General features: G+C 38.4%; 3 protein-coding genes across 4 annotated transcripts in view; 1 reads left to right on the forward strand and 2 right to left on the reverse strand.

The window, feature by feature from the left end:
• Window positions 1–62: 62 nt before the first annotated feature.
• GLT8D1 (glycosyltransferase 8 domain containing 1) lies at window positions 63–14537 on the reverse strand. Its single transcript, XM_081316826.1, is given in 11 exon segments — window positions 63–849; window positions 851–1017; window positions 1646–1758; window positions 3475–3641; window positions 5186–5298; window positions 6631–6715; window positions 7051–7168; window positions 7929–8145; window positions 8734–8832; window positions 8919–8966; window positions 14107–14537. Coding segments are annotated over 10 exon segments (1119 nt in total). The 5' UTR covers window positions 8935–8966; window positions 14107–14537; the 3' UTR covers window positions 63–825.
• Window positions 14538–14577: 40 nt separating this feature from the next.
• Window positions 14578–22547, forward strand: SPCS1 (signal peptidase complex subunit 1). The gene is made up of 4 exons (XM_081316827.1): window positions 14578–14934; window positions 20508–20567; window positions 20969–21055; window positions 21417–22547. The coding sequence occupies exons 1-4, from the start codon at window positions 14626–14628 to the stop codon at window positions 21537–21539; spliced, it is 579 nt and encodes a 192-aa protein (XP_081172953.1). The 5' UTR covers window positions 14578–14625; the 3' UTR covers window positions 21540–22547.
• NEK4 (NIMA related kinase 4) overlaps window positions 21384–22556 on the reverse strand; it is a 31403-nt gene continuing 30230 nt past the window's right edge. For both annotated transcript variants that reach the window (XM_081316823.1, XM_081316822.1), the window contains one exon: window positions 21384–21501. The gene's annotated coding sequence lies outside the window, so the exon portion shown is untranslated. The remainder of the gene's footprint in view (window positions 21502–22556) is intronic.

Consider the following 22556-nt stretch of genomic DNA (forward strand, 5'->3'; position numbering starts at 1 on the left):
ATTTTTCAGCCCAAAAAGTGGGCTGAAAAATTCGGCTTATACTCAAGTATATACGGTAAATCTACAAAAGACTTAAGTGTAAACATTTAACTAAATACTACAGAGAAAAAGCTCTAACAAAACTTATGTTCATGGGTTACTGTCAAGAGGAAGAAGCTTTTCTTCAAAAAAAATAGCTATGCAAGATAATATTGCAGATACCTAGGAGTGTCAGATTCCTAGATGAAGTTCATTTTGTAATATTTCATTTATAAAAGTTTTATGTCTGAAGAATTCATCTAGTGTAGTTGAGTACGGATAGTCCTCAATTTAACCACTGTTTATTTAAGACAGTTCAAAATTACGCCAGCCTCAGAAAAAGTGACTTATGATCTGTACCGTCGCATCATCCTGTGATGGTCACATGACTGTTATGTAGGTGCTTAGCAACTGGCTCACATTTATAACTAGGTGCAACATCCTACAATCACATTGCAATATGTGACCTTATTTGCAAAATTCCAGCAAAAAACTGCCCATGAGGGAACTGGAGCATGCGATTTGCTTCATAACCACAAAAATTTTCATAAAATCGGGTCTGACTAGATTTATGACCACAACAACCTATAAGGGAAAGTCCAGCCCCAATTGTGGTCATAAATTGAGGACTACCTGTTGCTGAGTCAAGCTATTCTTCATCTTGTACTTGAAGGCACAAAGCTGTTGCTTCAGACATACAATTTCAAGTCTTTCTCAAATTTAGTGTACATTAAGCAGACATACCATACTGATTTCACTCTGATCTTACAGGTTTCCTGAGAAAAGCATGTAGGTGTTAAGTCTTTATTAATGTGCTGCATAAATCTCATCTGTGCCTGCGAATCAGGTTAAATTTGCCACTAGGATCAGGAATGTACCATTTTTCCCAAATATCTGAAAAAGATGCCGTTCGCCCCCAGGGCTTGAAATGTCCATTCCAGTGAAGTAATTTGGCAGCTTTCACAAACTGTGGCGAATATCTTTTGCCAGCACTTGAACCTTTAAATGGAATAAGAAAAAGAATTATAACAAGAAATCATGAAGCAGAAGTTGTTTCTGCGGTTTTCAACCACAGATGGAACTAACCATTTGCTAGATTCACACATTGAAATTTTCATCAGAAATACTTTGTTCCTTTCTCACTGCTCACTACCTTCAAAATTAGACATAAAGCCTTATTTTAGAGTGCTAAAGACGAAATTCTTGCACTAAGTGCATATTGAAATACCACAGAAGTTTCAAGTGCACTGTATTTTAAAAAGGTCAGGTTTTCTTAATTAGACTATTTGAATGTTACTCTCCCAGAGGAAAACCAATCACTTTATTGCAGGGGAGGAAAAACATCCTACTAGTGAATTTCAACTCATATAGTGGGGGTTTCACCTGTTTCCCTCCAGGTCCACAGAAATTATATATTTTTAAAAAAACAGATTTCACAGATTTTGACCATGCATGAGAAACGGCAAGGGGAAGAATACATGTTTCCATTTCATCCAAAACCACTAAAATTAGTACTGGATGGAGGGAAAAAGGGATTCTAATCTCAATCCATTTGATTAATCAAAATTCGTTCCAATTTGATAAAAGGCACAAAGTTAATGTGAAATTGTTTTTTTTCTCTACTTACCAAGATGGCGAACATTCCACATAGGGTCAATTTTTGAATGTCGTTTGTAAAATACAATGAGCAGAGGAGGTGTAGTGATACTTCCAGCAAGAGTCCTGCTATATATCTCTTCTCTAGTCAGTGATTAAGAAAATGCATATTACCAGCTAAACCAGAAGCAGCATTATTAACAAGAAAAACCATTTTCATAGGTACATAATTTGAGTGGATTGCAATTTTGTTTTTAATGTATTTACATATTTTTGCATTTAAAAAAAATCAATGGCAAACCCTTACTATTCACATTGAATAATTCACATTGTACCTTGGAGTAACATTGGACCGGACTCTCTCCTATAAGATAAACCTGAAGCCAGCAAGGGCCAAAAATCAATACTAGGAACAATATACACCAGAAATTATGTGTAACTAAATGGGGAGTTTCGGTTGCCAACCTCAAGTCATCAGCCTTAGGGTTGGTCTACCCCACAGGTCTGCAGCCCGCGGCTCCGGAGCCACATGCGGCTCTTTCAGCCATCTCCTGCAGCTCCCGGTCCTCTGCCATGTGCAGTCCAAAAAAAAAAAAGTGGGACTAAAAAAGGTCAACCAATCAATTCAAATATGCAGGGTAGGTGCATATCTCGCCTTGGCTCCACTCTTCAAACCCTGTTCTGCGCATGCGCACATGTACACACATACGCACACATTTTTTTGCGGCTCCCAGTTTTTCCTTTTGTGAGGGAACCGGTTCCGAGTGGCTCTTTCACTGTTTCAGGTTGCTGACCCCTGGTCTACCCCATAGCAAAATACTGTGCCCTGTATGGCTTAACAGCTGCCATACTAATAAGTTAAGATAACAGTTACAACAGCACCATGAGAATTTTAAGTTGATGATTTGCTGGTTTCCTGTTCTGAGCCATACAGAACCGCCAGCTTTATGAAGACAAGATGCACTAGTAAGAAATAAAGAAAAATTATGAACAACTTATTCCTACTGGTGCCGACCTTCCTTATTTATTAGAAGATTCAAATTCAAGAAACGCCCAAAGGCACTTGCACAACATCGGCCAAACAATTTTAACATCAATTTCCAATAGAAAGTCAAATGGGTTGCTGAATGCCCAGACATAAGACATATATGACTCCACAAGAAAGGTGCCAGGCTTTGAACTACGTCAACAATGGACAATCCTGAATAGGATTCACACCTCACAGGACATCTGCCAGGACTTTGTATAAATGAGACACAGTCTCCTCAGTGGGACTGGGGAGTCCCACGTCAAACAGATCACATTAGGATCGGGCTGTAAGCTAAGAGCATATACGGTGATTTCTGATTATTTTTTAATATAAACAATGCTGCACTTCAATGTTTAGATGGCCTAGGCATTGGTATTTGAACACAGATCTTTTCAACATTTATATTTTATTGTGTTTTACTAATCTAGGTGAAATGTTAATATATATTGCTAATCCATGTATGATATGCCGTATAATAAATAACCACATTCTAGACAATGAGCTAGAAAAACACAATAAAGGAAGTGAGTGTTAGCAGAACACAAGATAATTGGCTTCAAATAAGAGATCCCTGTAGGGATAAACTTCCTATACAATAATGATTTTAGCACTGCCTAGATTTGTTTTCCAAAGGAATAATGCCCTTCTAAATATTTTGGACTGCTGCTTGCAAAATTTTTGGATGCCTGATAGACAACAGATTCAGGAAGATTGATAGGAAAGACAGACAATTCTTCAGGGTATTTTGATCTCTCCACTTCTCATCCTCACATACAATTGGTCCCATTCTTCAACTATCAAATAAAAAAAAAAGCTCTGTACATACTCACACAACATTAAGTGTCATCCATTTCTCTAGTTGCTTAGTAACATTTTGTATTTTCCATTCCGTTAGATTTGCAACAAACACACCAGGATTGAAAGAGCAGGTGTTTGCTTTGATGGACAGCTTCCGAACCAGTTCTTTTTTATAATCAAGAAATCCCATGTAATTATACTGAAAATATATAGAAACTGGGCTTCAGATACAGTTTTATTCCTAACTACCACTCCAAAGATTTCCTCAATTACATATGCTTCCTCTCTACAGAAAACCAGAAAGTTGGACAGAGTCGTCTCCAATCCTGTTAAGATTATTTTAAATATATAGGTAAATTGGCAGACATCACTGATAGTACTGTGAAAACAGTAATTACCAAGTCTACATGGAACATCACACAAATGAACTTTTTACACAACAGGATTTCCTTTTTACCTCTCCCCTTTTTAAAAAATTTCACTGAGTCAGATTTGATTTTGGATGATTATATGTATTTTCCATGGTCTTTTCTTAGGTATGGAAGTGACCTGCCATTGTCTTTTTTTCCCAAACTGAAATGTTTAACCTATGTGTAGACCTTAAATTTGTCAAAGTCTCATCTAAATATATTATCCAGGTCTACCCTGCTTAATATTTTTAAGCCTGAAAGATTTCAAAGCAGATAGACAGGAGGCTGGGTATAGGGGAACTTCTGTTCTGCCTATAGTTTCTACTCTGTCTCTCTGCCCTCTTAAAAATAAAGAAATATCTTCCTACCCAATGTATACAACATGATATACAATTAGATCTTGTTTAGCAAGTTGTGGTTACAACAGTGATGAAAAAGTAACTTTACAACCAATCCTCACATTTATGACCTGACAGATCTGTAAAGGAAAGGTAAGGTAAACACCAGTGTGGTTTCACTTAGCAACTACTTTTCTTAACTACCAAGTGCTAGTCTTATTTGTTACTAAAAAGGACTACCTGTAGTGCTTAAGGTATTAGGCTAGAAACTGGGAAGTGCTGAGTTCTAGTCCTGTCTTAGAAATGAAGCCAGCTGAGTTACTTTGGGCAAGGAATCTATCCCTAGGAAGTGGGCAATGGTAAACCACTTCCAAAAACGTTGCCAAATAAAGTGCAGAGGCTAGTCCAGATAGTCACCAGGAGTCAACACTGGAAGACACAAAAAAAGTAATTTACATGTAATTGGAAAAAGGTCTGTTTCCTTCTATCTCCTTTTCAGCCCATGGAAAGCAAGGTATTTGCTAATCAATAAAAAGGTGAAACTGTTTTGATTACCTCAAAACAGTAATGGAGTTCTCCTTGGAAGATGGAGAACAAAAGCACACTTCATAGTATCCTAAAGAGAATTAAAGACTGCATACAAAAATAAGGATGTAGCTGCAAAAAACTTCAAACTAACAAAATTTAAAAATCCATCCAATCATGAAGCATACCAGCAGGAAGTTATACTACTTCTATTTTTAAAACTTGAAAAAAATGCTTTCCTAAAACTGCAACTGGTACTAAACTTTTGTAAAAGTTTCAAGTTAAGAATGGAACCAGGCAATTACAAACATCTTCTAACATCTAGGGTCTTTCATTCTCATTTATTCAAATTTCTGTAAGTCAACCAAGTGACTGGGCAGCAAACAATTATAAAACAGTTAAAACAATTACAATATAATACAAATTAAATATATCTGGCAACTGAGGAAAAGATTTCAAGCTGCTTTCACCTGATTTCCTGCTCCACGGACAGAAAACTTATTTGAAGTAGAGTCACAATCATCTGAGAATGCAGCCGCGTGGCCTGGTTGCAATGGAGTGTTGTAAAGTTCAAGGATATCATCTGAAAATGCATCATAGACAATGAGAAAGTGCTATTGCAAGCAAATGAAAACCCACAATTTGTCATTTTAACATAAATATCTCAACAGTCCTTTCCAATATTTAGAACATACATACTAACAGTGAATGTTTTCCAATAAATGCTATGCAAAGTTTAAAACTTGTATCTGTCTATCCAAAGAGCTTTCTTACTTGAACAAAAGCTTATATGCCACTAAGTAAATAAGTTTTAAAACTGAAATGTATCTCTCAGGAAGTTTTGTAATGCAACATGGTTATGTGTAAAAAAAAACCACATGTAACTTAATATAACAACCAGGGACAATGGTTGTGATGATGTACACTGCTCAGAATCACTTGTTGAGATTGTTGAGTATGGAAACCAAGTAGATACTATTATATTTAGATAGAGGCATGTATCCAATAATCATGCATCCAACAATTTCAAAATATTTTGTTTTCAATTCATATTCGCACATGATAGAAATGAGCTCATTAGGCTAATATGAACTGCTGTTTCAGCTAGAAATAAATTATCTTAATAAAATTTTATGTTTAGATAACATGGCTGCCCATTTTAATCAAATAATTCTAGACAGCTAACAAGCATAAAAACACAACATCCAGATAAAAACAACAGAAAAAAGATTAAAAGATGCCAGATTAAGTCTCAATCAAGGCAAATGTGCAATAACTTTGGTAGCATCCTCTCTACTTTTCCTAGTGTGCATCTCCCTCCCCCCTATTTTTCATTTAAATGCATTGGTAAAATTGGTCTCAATTTTTTATATAGTTTCCAGAAGCTAAAAATTAAGGGTAGCTACAGTTTTGTTTCTAAATGGCGTCATCTGCCTGAAAAACAAATAAACAAGTAGCCTGGGGATTGATCACGAGTATGCTATGGTCTCACAATGATAGCAGGTAACCTCAATTGGCACCTTGGTGAAATGTGATAATTTCTGCTACCATAGCAGATATTTTATGACTGCCTAAAAGCACACAGCATATTCTTCAAACAACAAATATGACCACTAGCACAAACAATTGGGAGGGTCTAGAAACAGAGACTATTACAAAGTAGGTTTTGGGTTTATAAGACATGATTAATTAATCTAAACCAGAAGAACACAACATTTTTTAAAGAGATACCCTTGGTCTTTCAATAGTGTGCCAGGGAAATACACTACAAAAAGCAGTAGGAGGGATCAGGATGAAAATTGCTATGATTTCTGTGAACTGATATCCCAACACATCTCATTGGCACCAGATATGGCTTGATGTTGAAAGGCAACTTATATGTCCTTAAGCATATTTAAAAAGCAAAGTCCCATACCTTGTACAATCACATCATCATCCAAATAAATGGCCTTTTCTGCATTTGGGATCCAATTAGGTAGATAAAATCTTGCAAAGGTCAGCTAGAAAGAAACAAAATATGATAAAAACAAATTATGACATGTCAAACATTAGACACCTGTAATCAAATCTCTTTGATACACCTTCATACACAACACGATTAAGTAGAAGTATTTGAGGCAACTTTAGTGAATAAGATAAAACTTATAAATTATTCCTTAGTAAATTACCAAAATATCCAACTAAATCAGATACGCAAAAGAGAATTAAAGATTATATCAGTAATTATAGTAAGACAACTTCCTAAAAAGCGTAATAACTAAGTAAATATTCAAACATAAATTATCACTAATGTTGAAAACTTATATTTACAGTAAAATAAATCAGTAGTTCTTACCGGTTTTATGGAATTTGGCATCTTTGAGTCTATCTGCACTTTTCCAGCCAGCATACCAGGATCAAAATTCAAAATTCGGTATTGAACATTTTTTAAACTGGTTTTACTAAGCCATGACCTACACAATTAAGAAAGTAATAGAAATATCAAATGTTACTGAAATAGTTGGAGTGATTTCCTACAAGAATAATTCTTTGAATTTTCTCATCATGGTGAATCTTGTAACAATCAAGAATAGGACAGAGTATGACAATGTGAAATTCAGTTTTACACAACAGAGACCCAGTTTGATGTAATGATTAAGGTATGCCAAAAACTGGTAGACTGTGCATTTTAGTCCCACCTTAGGCACAAAGTCAGCTTGGTGGTTTTGGGTCAATCACACAGTCCTACGAAAAAGGAAAGGGCAAATCACTTCTGAAAATATTACCAAGAGAATTGCTTGAATCAGACTGACAGGAAGGAAGGAAGGAAGGAAGGAAGGAAGGAAGGAAGGAAGGAAGGAAGGAAGGAAGGAAGGAAGGAAGGAAGAGGAAGGAAGGAAGGAAGGAAGGAAGGAAGGAAGGAACGAACGAACGAACGAACGAACGAAGGAAACAGATTAGGGCTGCACAAACTACAAAATGACCCGGAAGAAGTAACAAGTAGCATCTCTTAGTGCTCACTAAAGCAGCTACTTTTCTTTTCAAGAGTCAGGAAGCTAAAAAAACGTGGTTGCTTTAAAAGTCACCTTGGTCAAATAATTAAAGGCCAAGAATAAATAATTGCTTCTTAGTCACTAAATATAAGAATAACTATCTTTTTTGAATGCATGATTGCATCTAAAAATCATCCTCTACTAAATAAGTGGGCAATAAAATTTCACAAATAATTTTTACCTCAGATGGTCCACAGTGTCATTCAAAGTGACAATATGGAATGCAACATTGGATTTGGTGTTTTGCTGAATACTGTTCACAGCTGCAATTACACCACCAAGCCTTTCTTCAGATGCCGTAAGGACCACAGGAATTTCCTTGTCATTTTCTTTCACTATCAATCTTTGAGGAGCTTCAGGTATAAAATCTATTGGCTGAAATCTTAGTGGATTTGAATCTACAGATAATTATTTACAGCATTACATTTTTAACTCAGCATGTTGGGTAACTTCATATTTTGTCTTAAGTAAACAAGATTAATGGCACAATATGCAAACTCAGTTATGGTTTATTGAATAAACAATGGCTAAAACATGGTTAAACAAACCCTAGCTACTGTGATGTTTAAACCAATGTTTATCTCTTAATGATCACCTCTTATAAGGCAACAATTACTTTGAGGTTATTTTCAAACAATAAAATTTACAGGTTGAAATCATGTCCAATAAAATCTATATTTTAAGTTATATTAAAAAACTGATACAAAAGAAGCAACTCTGAAAATAGCCATCCTACAGAGTGACTGTTTCATTTTTAACAACCTCTAGTCAGAAATGCTAAATAATAATAAAAGTGGGCAATTACAAGGAATTACAAATGGATGACAATAATCGTTAAAGGTATGGAATCAAAATTAAACAGTGCCACCATGCAATATGTATTTACAGAAAAAAATCTTGGTTATAAAACATATACAAGGGTATTTATTTCCTTCAGGAAACATTTTTACTGAAGCAGACATTAAAATAGAGAAATGGAGGAATACCTGATAATTCTTTTTTTAAGATATCACTGAGACCTAGGAAGTTGTGATGCAGCACTAACAGAAATATAATAACAACAAATACGAGGATGGTTATGTTTACTGCAATGAAAAAAAGAAAGTGGTTGTTAGAATAACAGCATCTGAGTAGTTTAACTTTTAAAAAAATCATTATTTAGAGGAAATACCTTTTCTTAATGACATTTTCTTTGTGGATGAAAAATCTCTTCACAGGTCTACAAAAAAGGAACATAACTAAGAAAGTCTCCACAAACATGCAAAGAGATCCAATAAGAGATAAAATATAATATTCACAGGTCAAGTAGTAATACTGTGCATAATGAGGAACAAAAATTTGGAGGAAATGTCAGATTTCCAACATTTGCCTAGAAAAACACATTTTGAAAATTAATTTTCCATTAATCAGTTATTTTTATGGAAAAAGTTATTTATTATATTTACTAACTCAAGAATCAAACAAGGATAGGGTTTCTCCTAAATTCAGAAAGCAAATAAAAGACTGAACTAGGAAACAGTTCAAATATACTATTTTATACCTCATTCTCAATGTAATTAAATTATCTGCTTCCAGTCTGAAGGTTGTTGTTGTTGTTAGCTGCGAAGTCGTGTCCGACCCATCGCGACCCTATGGACAATGTTCCTCCAGGCCTTCCTGTCCTCTACCATTTAAGCTCACGCCTACTGCTTCAGTGACTCCATCCAGCCACCTCATTCTCTGTCGTCCCCTTCTTCTATTGCTCTCAATCTTTCCCAGCATTAGGCTCTTCTCCAGTGAATCCTTCCTTCTCATTAGGTGGCCAAAGTATTTGAGTTTTAGCTTCAGGATCTGGCCTTCTAAAGAGCAGTCAGGGTTGATCTCCTCTAGGACTGACCGGTTTGATCGCCTTGCAGTCCAAGGGACTCGCAGGAGTCTTCTCCAGCACCATAGTTCAAAGGCTTCAATTCTTTGGCGCTCAGCCTTTCTTATGGTCCAGCTTTCACTGCCATACATTGCAACTGGGAAGACCATTGCCTTGACTATACGCACTTTTGTTGACAGGGTGATGTCTCTGCTTTTTAGTGTGCTGTCTAGATTTGACATGGCTTTCCTCCCAAGGAGCAAGCGTCTTTTAATTTCTTGGCTACAGTCCCCATCTGCAGTGATCTTGGAGCCCAGGAAAATAAAATCTCTCACTACCTCCATTTCTTCCCCATCTATTTGCCAGGAATTGAGAGGGCCAGATGCCATGATCTTGGTTTTCTTAATGTTTAGTTTCAACCCAAGTTTTGCACTCTCCTTCTTCACTCGCAACAAGAGGCTCTTTAGTTCCTCTTCACTTTCTGCCATTAGAGTGGTATCATCTGCATATCTTAGGTTGTTGATGTTTCTTCCGGCAATCTTAATTCCAACTTCTGATTCATCTAGCCCTGCCTTTCTCATGATGTGCTCTGCATATAAGTTAAATAGGCAAGGCGACAGTATACAGCCTTGCCGGACTCCTTTCCCAATTTTGAACCAATCAGTGGTTCCGTGTCCAGTTCTCACTGTTGCTTCTTGGCCCGCATATAGGTTTCTCAAGAGACAAATAAGATGGTCTGGTATGCCCATCTCTTTAAGGACTTGCCACAGTTTGTTATGATCCACACAATCAAAGGCTTTAGCATAGTCAATGAAACAGAAGATGATGTTTTTCTGGAACTCTCTAGCTTTCTCCATGATCCAGAGTATGTTAGCAATTTGATCTCTTGTTCCTCTGCCTCTTCGAAATCCTGCCTGTACTTCTGGTAGTTCTCGATCCACATACTGCTGGAGTCTAGCTTGTAGAATTTTAAGCATAACTTTACTAGCATGAGAAATGAGTGCAATGGTGCGATAGTTTGAACATTCTTTGGCACTGCCTTTCTTTGGAATTGGAATGTAAACTGATCTTTTCCAATCCTGTGGCCACTGTTGAGTTTTCCAAATTTGCTGGCAAATTGAGTGTAGCACTTTTACTGCATTGTCTTTTAAGATTTTGAATAGCTCAGCTGGAATACTGTCACCTCCACTAGCTTTGTTGTTGCTCAGCTTTTCTAAGGCCCACTTCACTTCACATTCTAGGATGTCTGGCTCGAGGTCAGTGACCACCTCATTGTGATTATCAGGGACGTTAAGCTCATTCTTGTATAGTTCTTCTGTGTAATTTTTCCACCTCTTCTTAATCTCTTCTGCCTCTGTTAGGTCCCTGCCATTTTGGTCCTTTATCATGCCCATTTTTGCATTGAACGTTTCCTTCATCTCTCCAATTTTCTTGAAAAGATCTCTGGTCCTCCCTATTCTATTGTTTTCTTCTATTTCTTTGCATTGTTCATTTAAGAAGACATTCTTATCTCTTCTAGCTATTCTTTGGAATTCTGCATTTAATTGGGCATATCTTTCTTTTTCTCCCTTGCCTTTCGCTTCCCTCCTTTCCTCAGCTATTTGCAAAGCTTCCTCAGACAGCCATTTTGCTTTCTTGCATTTCTTTTTCTTTGGGATGGTTTTGGTTGCTACCTCTTGTACAATGTTGCGAACCTCTGTCCATAGTTCTTCAGGCACTCTGTCTATCAGATCTAATTCCTTAAATCTATTTGTCACCTCTACTGTATATTCAACAGGGATATGATTTAATTCATACCTGACTGGCCTAGCGCTTTTCCCTACTTTCTTCAGTTTAAGCCTAAACTTTGCAACAAGAAGCTCATGGTCTGAGCCACAGTCAGCTCCTGGTCTTGTTTTTACTTACTGTATAGAGCTTCTCCATCTTTGGCTGCAGAGCATATAGTCAATCTGATTTCTGTGTTGACCGTCTGGTGATGTCCATGTGTAAAGCCGTCTCTTGGGTTGTTGGAAAAGAGTGTTTACTATGACCATCGTATTCTCTTGACAAAATTCTATCAGCCTGTGCCCTGCTTCATTTTGTACTCCAAGCTTCATAGAACCGGTCAATTTCATCCTCTTCAGCACCAGTGGTTGGGGCATAGACTTGGACTACTGTGATATTGAATGGTTTGCCTTGGATTCGAACTGAGATCATTCTGTCATTTTGAGGATTGTATCCTAGTATTGCTTTTCCTACTTTTTTATTGACTATGAAGGCTACTCCATTTCTTCTGAGGGATTCTTGCCCGCAGTAGTATACCTGATAGTCATCTGAATTAAATTCACCCATTCCTGTCCATTTTAGTTCGCTGATACCTAAGATGTCGATGTTTAGTCTTGTCATCTCTTGTTTGACCACGTCCAGCTTTCCTTGATTCATGGATCTTACATTCCAGGTTCCTATGGAGAAAAAATCTTTACAGCATCGGACTTTCCTTTCACCACCAGACATATCCACAGCTGAGCGTCCTTTCGGCTTTGGCCCAGTCGCTTCATTCTTTCTGGCGCTACTAGTACTAGCCCTCTGCTCTTCCCCAGTAGCATATTGGACGCCTTCCGACCTGAGGGGCTCATCTTCCAGCATCATATCGTTTTGCCTTTTGGTACTGTCCACAGGGTTTTCATGGCAAAGATACTGGAGTGGTTTGCCATTTCCTTCTCCAGTGGATCACGTTTTGTCAGAACTCTCTGCTATGACCTTTCCGTCTTGGGTGGCCCTGCACGGCATAGCTCATAGCTTCATTGAATTACGCAAGCCCCTTCGCCACGACAAGGCAGTAATCCATGAAGGGGAGTCTGAAGGTAATACAAAGCAATTTTGTCTAGGCTGCAGCCAAGTTAGGGAAGGCTGATTTCATAGTTTGGTAATCCTAAACTACCTATTTTATTTCTTAGAATATTCTCACCACAAAGCATTTTGCACTAATAATGAGAAACATCTTCATTGTTGCTATTGCATTGGGTTTTATAAGCACATGCTACAAGCTGTAGTTTGCACATGTGAACTGTTTACATTCCACTGAATTACACCCCCAAAAGCTTTACCATTCAATGAATGAGGAATTTGATGCTAATAAAGATTCCTGTTACATAGCTTCTCAATTATCATAATTAAGATGTAATCCTATACAGTACACAATAAAAGCCATATTTAAATAAGATAATAGCATTTTGTTAGATCAAAAATTATGGGACTTTAATGTGAACAGAATCTGTGGCATCAACCACATTTGGAATAAAAACTTAATGGCTATATATTAGTTTATATATTTCATTTATCTTGCGGGTCATAATTTGTAGTCCTATTGTAATCATAATGCTTTATCAAAACTAATATTAAGAATTCAGGGAACTAAAATTGTATTCTATGTAAAAGAAATGGGAATATTTAGCATTAAGATAAGAAGATAAGGGGTACAGTAGTTTTGAAATATCTGAAAGAATGCCATTAGATCATAAAAAGTGCCTACTGGATCACAACAAGATCCATCATGGTCCTCTTAAATCACTTTTTTCTAATCTAAAGAGTCCCAATGTTCTACCACTGTTGTTTAATCATTTTGAATCACTTTTCTGTGTTTTTCCAACCCTAGGATCTTTTTAGTGCGATTATCACAAGTGCAGACATACTGCCAATTTATGACAGAGTAATACAACATTAGCTGTTCTTATCTTTCACTCCTTTCCTGTGAATCTTAAAATGGAATTTACTGGGTATTTTTTTAACAGCTACTGCGCATGGAAACAGCATCTGTTACAATCCTAAAATCTTTTTTCTTGATTATAGATAGCTCAGATCCCTTCAATGTAGTGTATGTATGAAGTTGGAGGAAATTATAGTCAATATATCTCACTTTATTTTAGCTGAACTTCATTCAATGTGTATTCTCTCTATAAAATCCTTTTGGAGCTCACCATTTTTTATTTTTAACACCCTGAAAAGTTTGATATCATCTGCATCACAGGAATAGCTAATATACATACCAGTATTTAGTCAGGGGTTTGACAGATTAGAATCACCATTCAACCATTATTGTTAACTATTAAGTATCAACCAGCCAGGTGACCATATGGACAAATATAAAGAGCACGTTGCTGTTCTGCAGCTACATAACTGGTGCTCTGCAAATGTTTTAACATCTTATCTCTTCAATTTTTTTCTTCCTTCCACTGTCTAATCCTATTCCAAAACGCCTATATCATTGCTACTCCAAGTGACATAAGTCAGAGATCACAATCCATCAGTTCAAAAGAAACTACTACCACTTTTCAAAAGGAAACCCCACCACTCGCTTGCCTTCCATCCCCCTTGCTCAGAGATGCTGGCCACCCGACTAGATCTGCTGCATATTAAAAAGGGAAATGTATAATATTTGCATAACATACGGTAAGGCTTATTATTCATTTCAGATCCATTCCAGCAGTTCAACCCCCACGGTATGGCAAACAGGCAGGTCTATTCCCACGAGTCTTACTTGCTAGCCCACAATACAGAGATTCTTCTATTCCTCCCTTCCCTTTGCACAGTCTGGCGGCCACGCGCGAATTGCCAACTCAACACCAAGTACTGTAATCAACAGCTGGGAAAATAAAAGGTGCCTATCAAAGTGCCTGATTTTTTTTTTAAAAAAAAGGCGATACCTAAACAAGGGCGTTCGCAAAAGCGTTAATGCCAAATATGTCTTCATAGCTACACCCGTTTTCGTGGTAGAAAAAAAAAACAAAAACAAAACCAGAGCGGCAACAAGATAGACGCCACCTTCACTAAGACCCGTTTCTCAGGAAAAGAAAAGGGTGGGAAACGCCTGCTGCGCGTGTTGTCATGGCGACGAGCTGAGATTCCGCCGTTCGCCTCGAGGCCTGTGACGTCACAGCGCTATTGCCAGCCGACCGACAGACGGCAGCATCCGCCGGCGGAGTTGGCATTTTTCTGGAATGAGTCCAGGAGGGGAACGGCCCCCGCACCCCGCCCGAGCCGAGCCGGAAATTCAAAAATGATGAGGCGGGGCAAGAGGACGTCGAATCCGGTATGCTCGAGAGCGCCCGCCTTACGGCAGAAAGCCGTCTTGATCAAGAAGCCGGAAGAGCCCGTTGACTGTTCTTCGCTCGGCTCTCCCGCCTTCAACGACAACCCGCAGGGCGACTCCTTCCAGCCGCCGGAGAGCAAGCTTCCTCCCTGCAGAGCCGAGGAGCTTCCGCTGCCTCCCTTCCTCTCGGAAAGCGCTGACGGCTGCAGAGATCTAGGCGCCGCTGCTCCGCCGGGCACCATGCTCAACTTCTTCCGATCCATCCCGACGCAGATGGTAAGACGGTGGCGTCCCGGGACTTGCCTCCGTCGCGCCCCCCCGCTAGCGCAGGACAGAACTGTGCCGTCCGCCCGACTTTCAGGTCGGGCAGGAAGTGTCAAACATGCAGGCACCAAATGGGAACTGCCTGGCTGTCTGCGCTGATAAGGAAACGTGTCCTAAATAGAGGCGCCCGAGGATCCGATGACTGTAGGTGCCGATTTAGGCGGAAAAGATTTTCGGTTCGGAATACAAAACAAAAAGGCTCCGTTGTTCTACGTCCTCTGTCCCCCTCCCTGTTTTTGAGTTGCCTCGGATTTTCAGTACCTAAATTGTATACTCCAAAATAAGTTTTCGTTTCGGTAGGATGTTTATCAGTTGTCTCATAATGCATTTTGGTGGATGGCTTAGGGACAACAAAATTAACAATCAGTATTACCATGCGAAAATCAGTTAAACATATTTAACACAGAATTCTACTTCAAAAAGATAACACCAAACATCGCCCTTAGAAAATATTGAAACGCTAAATTTAAAATATTACATTGATTAAATTTATTAAAGCTGCCTAGAGTAGCCCCACAGCGAGATAGGCAGCAAATTTAACAAAATAAAGGAGGTAAATAAAGGAGATATTACATACTACTGACAGAATAGATAAAATAGGTGCTGCTGAACATATTTTCTCCCTCAGACGTCTCTACTATTTAAAGGGACATTTGGCAAAATGAATCAATTTACATATGAATAAACTTAATCCCTGTGGTGTGCCAACTCAGTTGGATTTATTGATAGAGCATTAAACATCCTATTCTTTTTTGAGGTTTACCATAAATTGGGCAGACTAGACTTGTTAATTCCTTCTTGTTTTCCAAATTGACTAGACTTGTTCAATTGATTGTTTTGATTATTTATTTGGAGCATTTATATGGCCACTCATATCCAAACAACATGATTCAACATAGATAGTTTGATTTGTTGTTAGCTGCGAAGTCGTGTCCGACCCATCGCGACCCTATGGACAACATTCCTCCAGGCCTTTCTGTCCTCTACCATCTTCTGGAGTCCATTTAAGCTCACGCCTACTGCTTCAGTGACTCCATCCAGCCACCTCATTCTCTGTCGTCCCCTTCTTCTATTGCCCTCGATCTTTCCCAGCATTAGGCTTTTCTCCAGTGAGTCCTTCCTTCTCATTAGGTGGCCAAAGTATTTGAGTTTTAGCTTCAGGATCTGGCCTTCTAAAGAGCAGTCAGGATTGATCTCCTCTAGGACTGATCGGTTTGATCGCCTTGCAGTCCAAGGGACTCGCAGGAGTCTTCTCCAGCACCATAGTTCAAAGGCCTCAATTCTTTGGCGCTCAGCCTTTCTTATGGTCCAACTTTCACTGCCATACATTGCAACTGGGAAGACCATAGCCTTGACTATACGCACTTTTGTTGACAGGGTGATGTCTCTGCTTTTTAGTGTGCTGTCTAGATTTGTCATGGCTTTCCTCCCCAGGAGCAAGCGTCTTTTAATTTCTTGCCTACAGTCCCCATCTGCAGTGATCTTGGAGCCCAGGAAAATAAAATCTGTCACTACCTCCATTTCTTCCCCATCTATTTGCCAGGAATTGAGAGGGCCAGATGCCATGATCTTGGTTTTCTTAATGTTAAGTTTCAACCCAAGTTTTGCACTCTCCTTCTTCACCCGCAACAAGAGGCTCTTTAGTTCTTCTTCACTTTCTGCCATTAGAGTGGTATCATCTGCGTATCTTAGGTTGTTGATATTTCTTCCGGCAATCTTAATTCCAACTTTTGATTCATCTAGCCCTGCCTTTCTCATGATGTGCTCTGCATATAAGTTAAATAGGCAGGGCGACAGTATACAGCCTTGCCGGACTCCTTTCCCAATTTTGAACCAATCAGTGGTTCCATGTCCAGTTCTCACTGTTGCTTCTTGACCCGCATATAGGTTTCTCAAGAGACAAATAAGATGGTCTGGTACTCCCATCTCTTTAAGAACTTGCCACAGTTTGTTATGATCCACACAGTTTGTTATGATCCACATAGTTTGATTATGTACCATCATTTTCACCTCCTAGTGATTAGATAGTTAAATGGCTTACAAAAGCATTAACTATGCAGTGTAAAAGTAACATCACTAAAATCAAAAATGTGATCTGGTGAGCAAACTAGAATATATCTTTCTAATGGGTACTGAGCAATATATTTTTCATCTTGACCGAAGAGCCAGGTTTGAATTGCCTTTCTAATGCCCTGTAGGATTCAGTCAAACTGAGAAGAAGAATCATTCCAAAGGCAAGGGCCAACACCAAAAAGGCATGCCTACTAGGTCTCACTAAATGACATTATTGTTGCTATTTGCCAACCAAAGTGTGATATATAAAATATTTTTAAAAGTCTGAATACATGAATACTGTTTACTTAATGAAGTTGGACAGGGATTACAGTCCTTCCATACAGAATTTCTGTTTTACAATTATCAAGGCTTGTGCTTGTGTTTACATTTATTTCCTTCTTTCCTTTAGGCATTAAATGTTTCTTCCTCCTCTTTCTAGTTCCTATTTAGTGTAATAACCCAGAGGTCCCCAACCTTTTGGGCATCAGGGACCAGTTCCATGGAGAAAGGTTTTTCCGTGGACCGCAGAGTGCGTGATTTTGTGTGCTGCCTGCATCCCACAGATGGGGCTTTGCTTGTTTGTGTGGACTGGTTGCTGACATGCCGTAGCCCGGTACCAGTCCATGGACCAGAGGTTGGGGACCCCTGTAATAATCTATATGGCTGGTTTCTAGAGGTGGTTAATTCTTCCTAGAGGGAGTGGGTTGTTTTTCCACCCTTTAAAGAGTCATTGTTTTGCCCCACCTCAAGAAGTCATTGCTGCCAACCTAATTACACAATTTTCATAGTGTCCAATCTTCCCTTTTTAGGGAAGGTTGTTGAGAAGGTGATCATACAACAGCTTCAGAGGATATTGGATGAAGTGGTTATTTTAACCCCTTTCAGTTTCTTTCAGGCCTAGATATGAGGCTGAAACAAAATTGATTGTGCATTTAGATGAAGTGTGAGAAGGATGGGGCTCTACAGCCATCCTTGTTCTACTTGACCTCTCAGCACCTTCAGTACCATTAACTGGTATCTTTTGGGGCCGGCAGCAGGGGTTGGCTGTGGATATTGTACTGGTTTTCTTCCTTTTATCACAGGCAGTTTCAGCTGGTGTTGATTGGAAGAGGTCCTGCCCTTGGCCCCTATTTGTGGGGTCCTGCAGAGTTAAAAGGTTTCTCCACTCCTATTTACTGTCTACATGAAGATGCTGGCTCAGGTTATCCACTGCTAGGGGGAAGGGTATCATCAGTACGCTGATTATACCAGAAATACAGTTCTTGGCAAATTAAATGATGCTGTTGAAATCCTGATCCAGTGCCTGGAGGTTGGGGAACAGCAGGCTTTAACCCTTGCAAGACCGAGTGGCTTCAAGTTTGGGGGTCTTCAGGATCTGGGAACTACATCTTTGGTGCTGGATGGGGAGGCATTGCCCCAGAGCCTACGCTCAATCTGGGGTCATTCCAGACTTATTGAGCAGATGGCAGTTGTAATTAGGAAGGCCTTTGAGCCACTTTAGATTATGCGTTATTTGCACCTCTTCCTGGCTTGGGAAGCTCTGCTCTCAGTCACTCATGCCTTGGATTACTGTAATGTACTCTAAAATGGGCTGCCCTTAAAGAGCACATGGAAGAGGCAACTGGGTGCAAAATGCAGTGATGCAGGAAATTATAGATGTTACTTGATGAGCCATAATCAGCATGTCAAACTACTGCTCCACAAGCTGCAATGGTTAACAGTTTGCTTTTGGGTTCAATTCAAGGTGATGCTAATGAAGTAAAGCCTTAGAGGGCACGGGATAGTTTTTTGAGGGACAACCTCACCTCAATGAAACATCTGTCTGCCCCATTAGATGTGTTATAGCTCCCCTTTGCCAGAGTTACATCTGACAAGAACCAGGAGACAAGCCTTTTCTGCCATAGCACCCACGCTTTGGAATGTTATCCCCCCCCCCAAGATTTAATTGGCCTGAACCTTATTAACTTTCTAGAAAGCCCTGAAGACACAGCCTCTGCTGCCATGTTTGGGGCATGTCCTGTGACAGCATGCGACCTATGCAGTGATTATGTTGTTCATGAGTGTCATTCTCCTGCAGATTATTTTTTAGGGTTTTAATGGTTTTAATGTTTAATGGTGCTCTCTACATGGGGCTGCCCTTGAAGTCCACTCGGAGGCTCCAACTGGTGCAGAATGCAGCCGCGCGAGTTGTGCTGGGAGTTTCCCGATACTCCCATGTTTCACCTTTGCTCCGCGAGCTGCATTGGCTGCCGGTTGTCCTCCGGGTGAGATTCAAGGTGTTAGTAATGACTTACAAAGCCCTTCATGGCATGGGTCCGGATTACCTGCGGCAACACCTGCGGCCGGCGTCATCTTCCCTCCGTCCAGTGCGCTCCCACAGAGAGGGCCTCCTCAGGGTGCCTCCGATCAAAGAATGTCGATTGGTGGCCCCCAGGGGGAGAGCGTTCTCTGTGGGCGCGCCAGACCTGTGGAACCGCTTGCCGGTTGAGCTCCAGACGGCCCCCGACCTTCGCTCCTTCCGGCGCGATCTAAAAACATATCTATTTGAGCAGTCTGACCTGGTCTGATGGGTTAGGGTTGGGGTTTTAATATATTTTAACTACTGTTTTACTGTTTTAACTTGGGGCACTTATTTAATTCGTTTTTAACTTTTATATTCTGTTTGTATTTATTGCCCTGTACACCGCCCTGAGTCCTTCGGGAGAAGGGCGGTATAAAAATGTAATAAATAAATAAATAATTGTTTTACTATTTGTATTTGTTTTTTGAGTTTTAACTGTGAGCCGCCTAGTCACATGTGCAAGATGTACAAATTGAACAAATAAGTATAAATGAGTGGACCCAAGTGAATTAGTCCATTCCCTTCAGTTCTGATTGAATTCCGCTAACTTAAATTAAGTAAAATCACACACTGAAGCAAATTATGATTTGTAGTGACTATGAATTATTACTTAAGCCACAATGATTAAGTTTACATATTCACATTAAATATTAATAGAATGTGCAAACCTAGCCAGAACACAAGTATCTGAAGAATTTTACAAAATTCTTTGTAGAGAGGTAAAGAAAAATCTTTTTTTCATCCTCTTGTCCTTGTTAGACAAAACTTGACGAGCATATTAAACTTTCAAGAAGTGAGCTGACATCACCACTTAGAGGCTACAATAGCTTGTTGTGCCTAAAGATGTCACAAAAGTCAAATGTAAGTTGATAGGTAAATATAGTTTATTTAATTTATATATTTAGCAGACAACAGCAATTAGAAATGAACTGTACTGACAGCATTTCTAAATATATTCAGCTGTTCTTTCACATTCAGTAGAAATATCTATTTTTAAGAACTCTTCCTCGGCTTTATTTTTAAATGCATTCTCAGCTCTAATACCTATTATATTATCAGAAATCTTGGTTTAAGCTATAATTCTTAAGAATGGGGAAACTTGGTGTTATTTATTTTTCTTTTTCCACAGGACTACAAAGGTCAAAAACTAGCAGAGCAGATTTTTCAAGGAATAATCCTTTTCTCTGCTGTAAGTATAATAAAAACATAAACACCGTCACTGTAAATTCATTACCTTTCCACTTTACCTTCCTGAAAAGATGTTCACAAGAGGTAAAGGATAAGATCCTTGAGAATATTTTATGTAACACATTAGAAAATAAGCAAAACCCCTTCCCTTCCAATTATTGAAGCAAAATGTTCTGGATCCCAGTCCTTTTTCAAAATAGCTGTCATTGTAGTAAGAACATTCTGGATTAAAATCTATACCTTTCTCAGCATGTGCCTTGAACTATATAGACTATGAGAGTTTGATGCTTTCTTATGAATTCCCAATAACTTCCTTAGTTGTTGTATACATTTTAAATTGTTATATTGGATTTGAGAAATAGACTTGAATATCCTTTGTTATATCTAATTTTTATCTTGTAGGTGGTTGGCTTTATTTATGGATATATTACTGAACAGTTTGGCTGGACAGTTTACATAGTAATGGCTGGATTTGCTATATCGTGCCTGGTAAGAATATAACTTTATAGCAAATATTCATAATATATTCAAAATATCAAGTATTGCAATGGCTGTAGTAAATTGTACCCATAATGCAAGCACACACCTAAATGATTAAGGTAATTATTTTTTCTTTGGTCAATAAATTATTAACATTGTATTGTATGTTATTCTGTTGTTTTGATATTCCAGTTTTTTTGTTGTTTTTGCATTTGGCTTCTGTCCTGATCTTCATTTGAAGTAACTACATATAATATGGAAATACTGCTCACCAGAGTAGTCTTCTTTGCACCTAATCTTAGTTTTCCTAACCAAAAAATAAAGCATTTAATAGAAGTCTTGAGTTGTCCTATTTTTTTTATTATTACAGCTCACACTGCCTCCATGGCCCATTTACCGCCGCAATCCTCTGAAATGGCTTCCTGTTCAGGAATCTGCAACAGATGATAAGAAACCTGCAGACAGAAAAGTAAAGAGGCATCCTAAAAATTGAAAAACTACATCTTCTGTATGATTTTCTGCCATTAAATTTGCTTTAAAATCGATTACTTCTCTTTTATTTGGTTTTGTATTTCTGCAGTTGGAGAATAAATTCTTTCTTTTTATTTAACTCCATCCATGGTATAGTAAACTTGGTGATTTATTAGTATTAAGTAATTTAAATATTGGAATACCTGCATTTAATAGCAGAATTGCTTAACTCACTATAGTTTAGCTCAGCAATCTTTTCTAGTACATCCTAGGAGGATTAAGGGAGCCATGGAAACAATTATTTTGCTACTCCATCTTTTGCAGTGGTTAAAAGTCTACTACCACTAATCATAGAAATCTCAAGTGTTTAACAATCTTAACTCTAGTCAACAATAAAATAGGCCAATCTCTTAAAACCAGTTTCTTAGACATTACTGCAAAATCATATTATGACTAATTCTGAATCTGTGTTTAAATGATATTTTAAATAATATGTATGTATTCAAGGCATTCTCAAAGTAGTCATGTGAATTCCAGCAAAAATAATAACCTTCTGGTACTTTAATAATTAGCACTTATTATGGGATGAAATTTAAATGGATTATAGTTCACTTTAACAAATGCAATATAGATTAGGCAGAGTTCCAGATCATACTCATGAACACACATAGTAATGATCAGTTGTGACCACTGGGAATAAATGTACACAAATCATGCCAGAAATCACAGTAGTATCTAAAAACTACAGTAGCAACTATGTTAACGTCTCTGAACACCAGCTGACCTTATTTCCAGTGATCTGGAATGAATCTGAGTGAATGAACTTCAAAACAGACTCCACCATGAAAGGTCAAATTAAATTTGCTATAGCAATCCCATTTTGTCACTTATGACTTAGACCAAAATTATAGGGGCATAGTAGATTACCATACAAGAATGATTCTTTTCAATGATATTTTGATGCTATAACCATTTTGGTTTTACATCATATGTTTGAACGTGTGTATTTAATTTCCTTCTGATAGGACTCTTCTGCATT

Source organism: Vipera berus (assembly GCF_964194415.1).
Source record: "Vipera berus genome assembly, chromosome: 2".
In the NCBI taxonomy this organism is placed as follows: Eukaryota; Metazoa; Chordata; class Lepidosauria; order Squamata; family Viperidae; genus Vipera; species Vipera berus.

Bases quoted from the DNA above. Each gene is read 5' to 3' on its own strand.
- SPCS1 (XM_081316827.1), top strand. From the start codon at position 14,626: ATGATGAGGCGGGGCAAGAGGACGTCGAATCCGGTATGCTCGAGAGCG. The intron at 14,935-20,507 runs GTAAGACGGTGG...CTTTTTCCACAG, and splicing joins GATCCATCCCGACGCAGATG to GACTACAAAGGTCAAAAACT. The intron at 21,056-21,416 runs GTAAGAATATAA...TTATTATTACAG, and splicing joins GATTTGCTATATCGTGCCTG to CTCACACTGCCTCCATGGCC.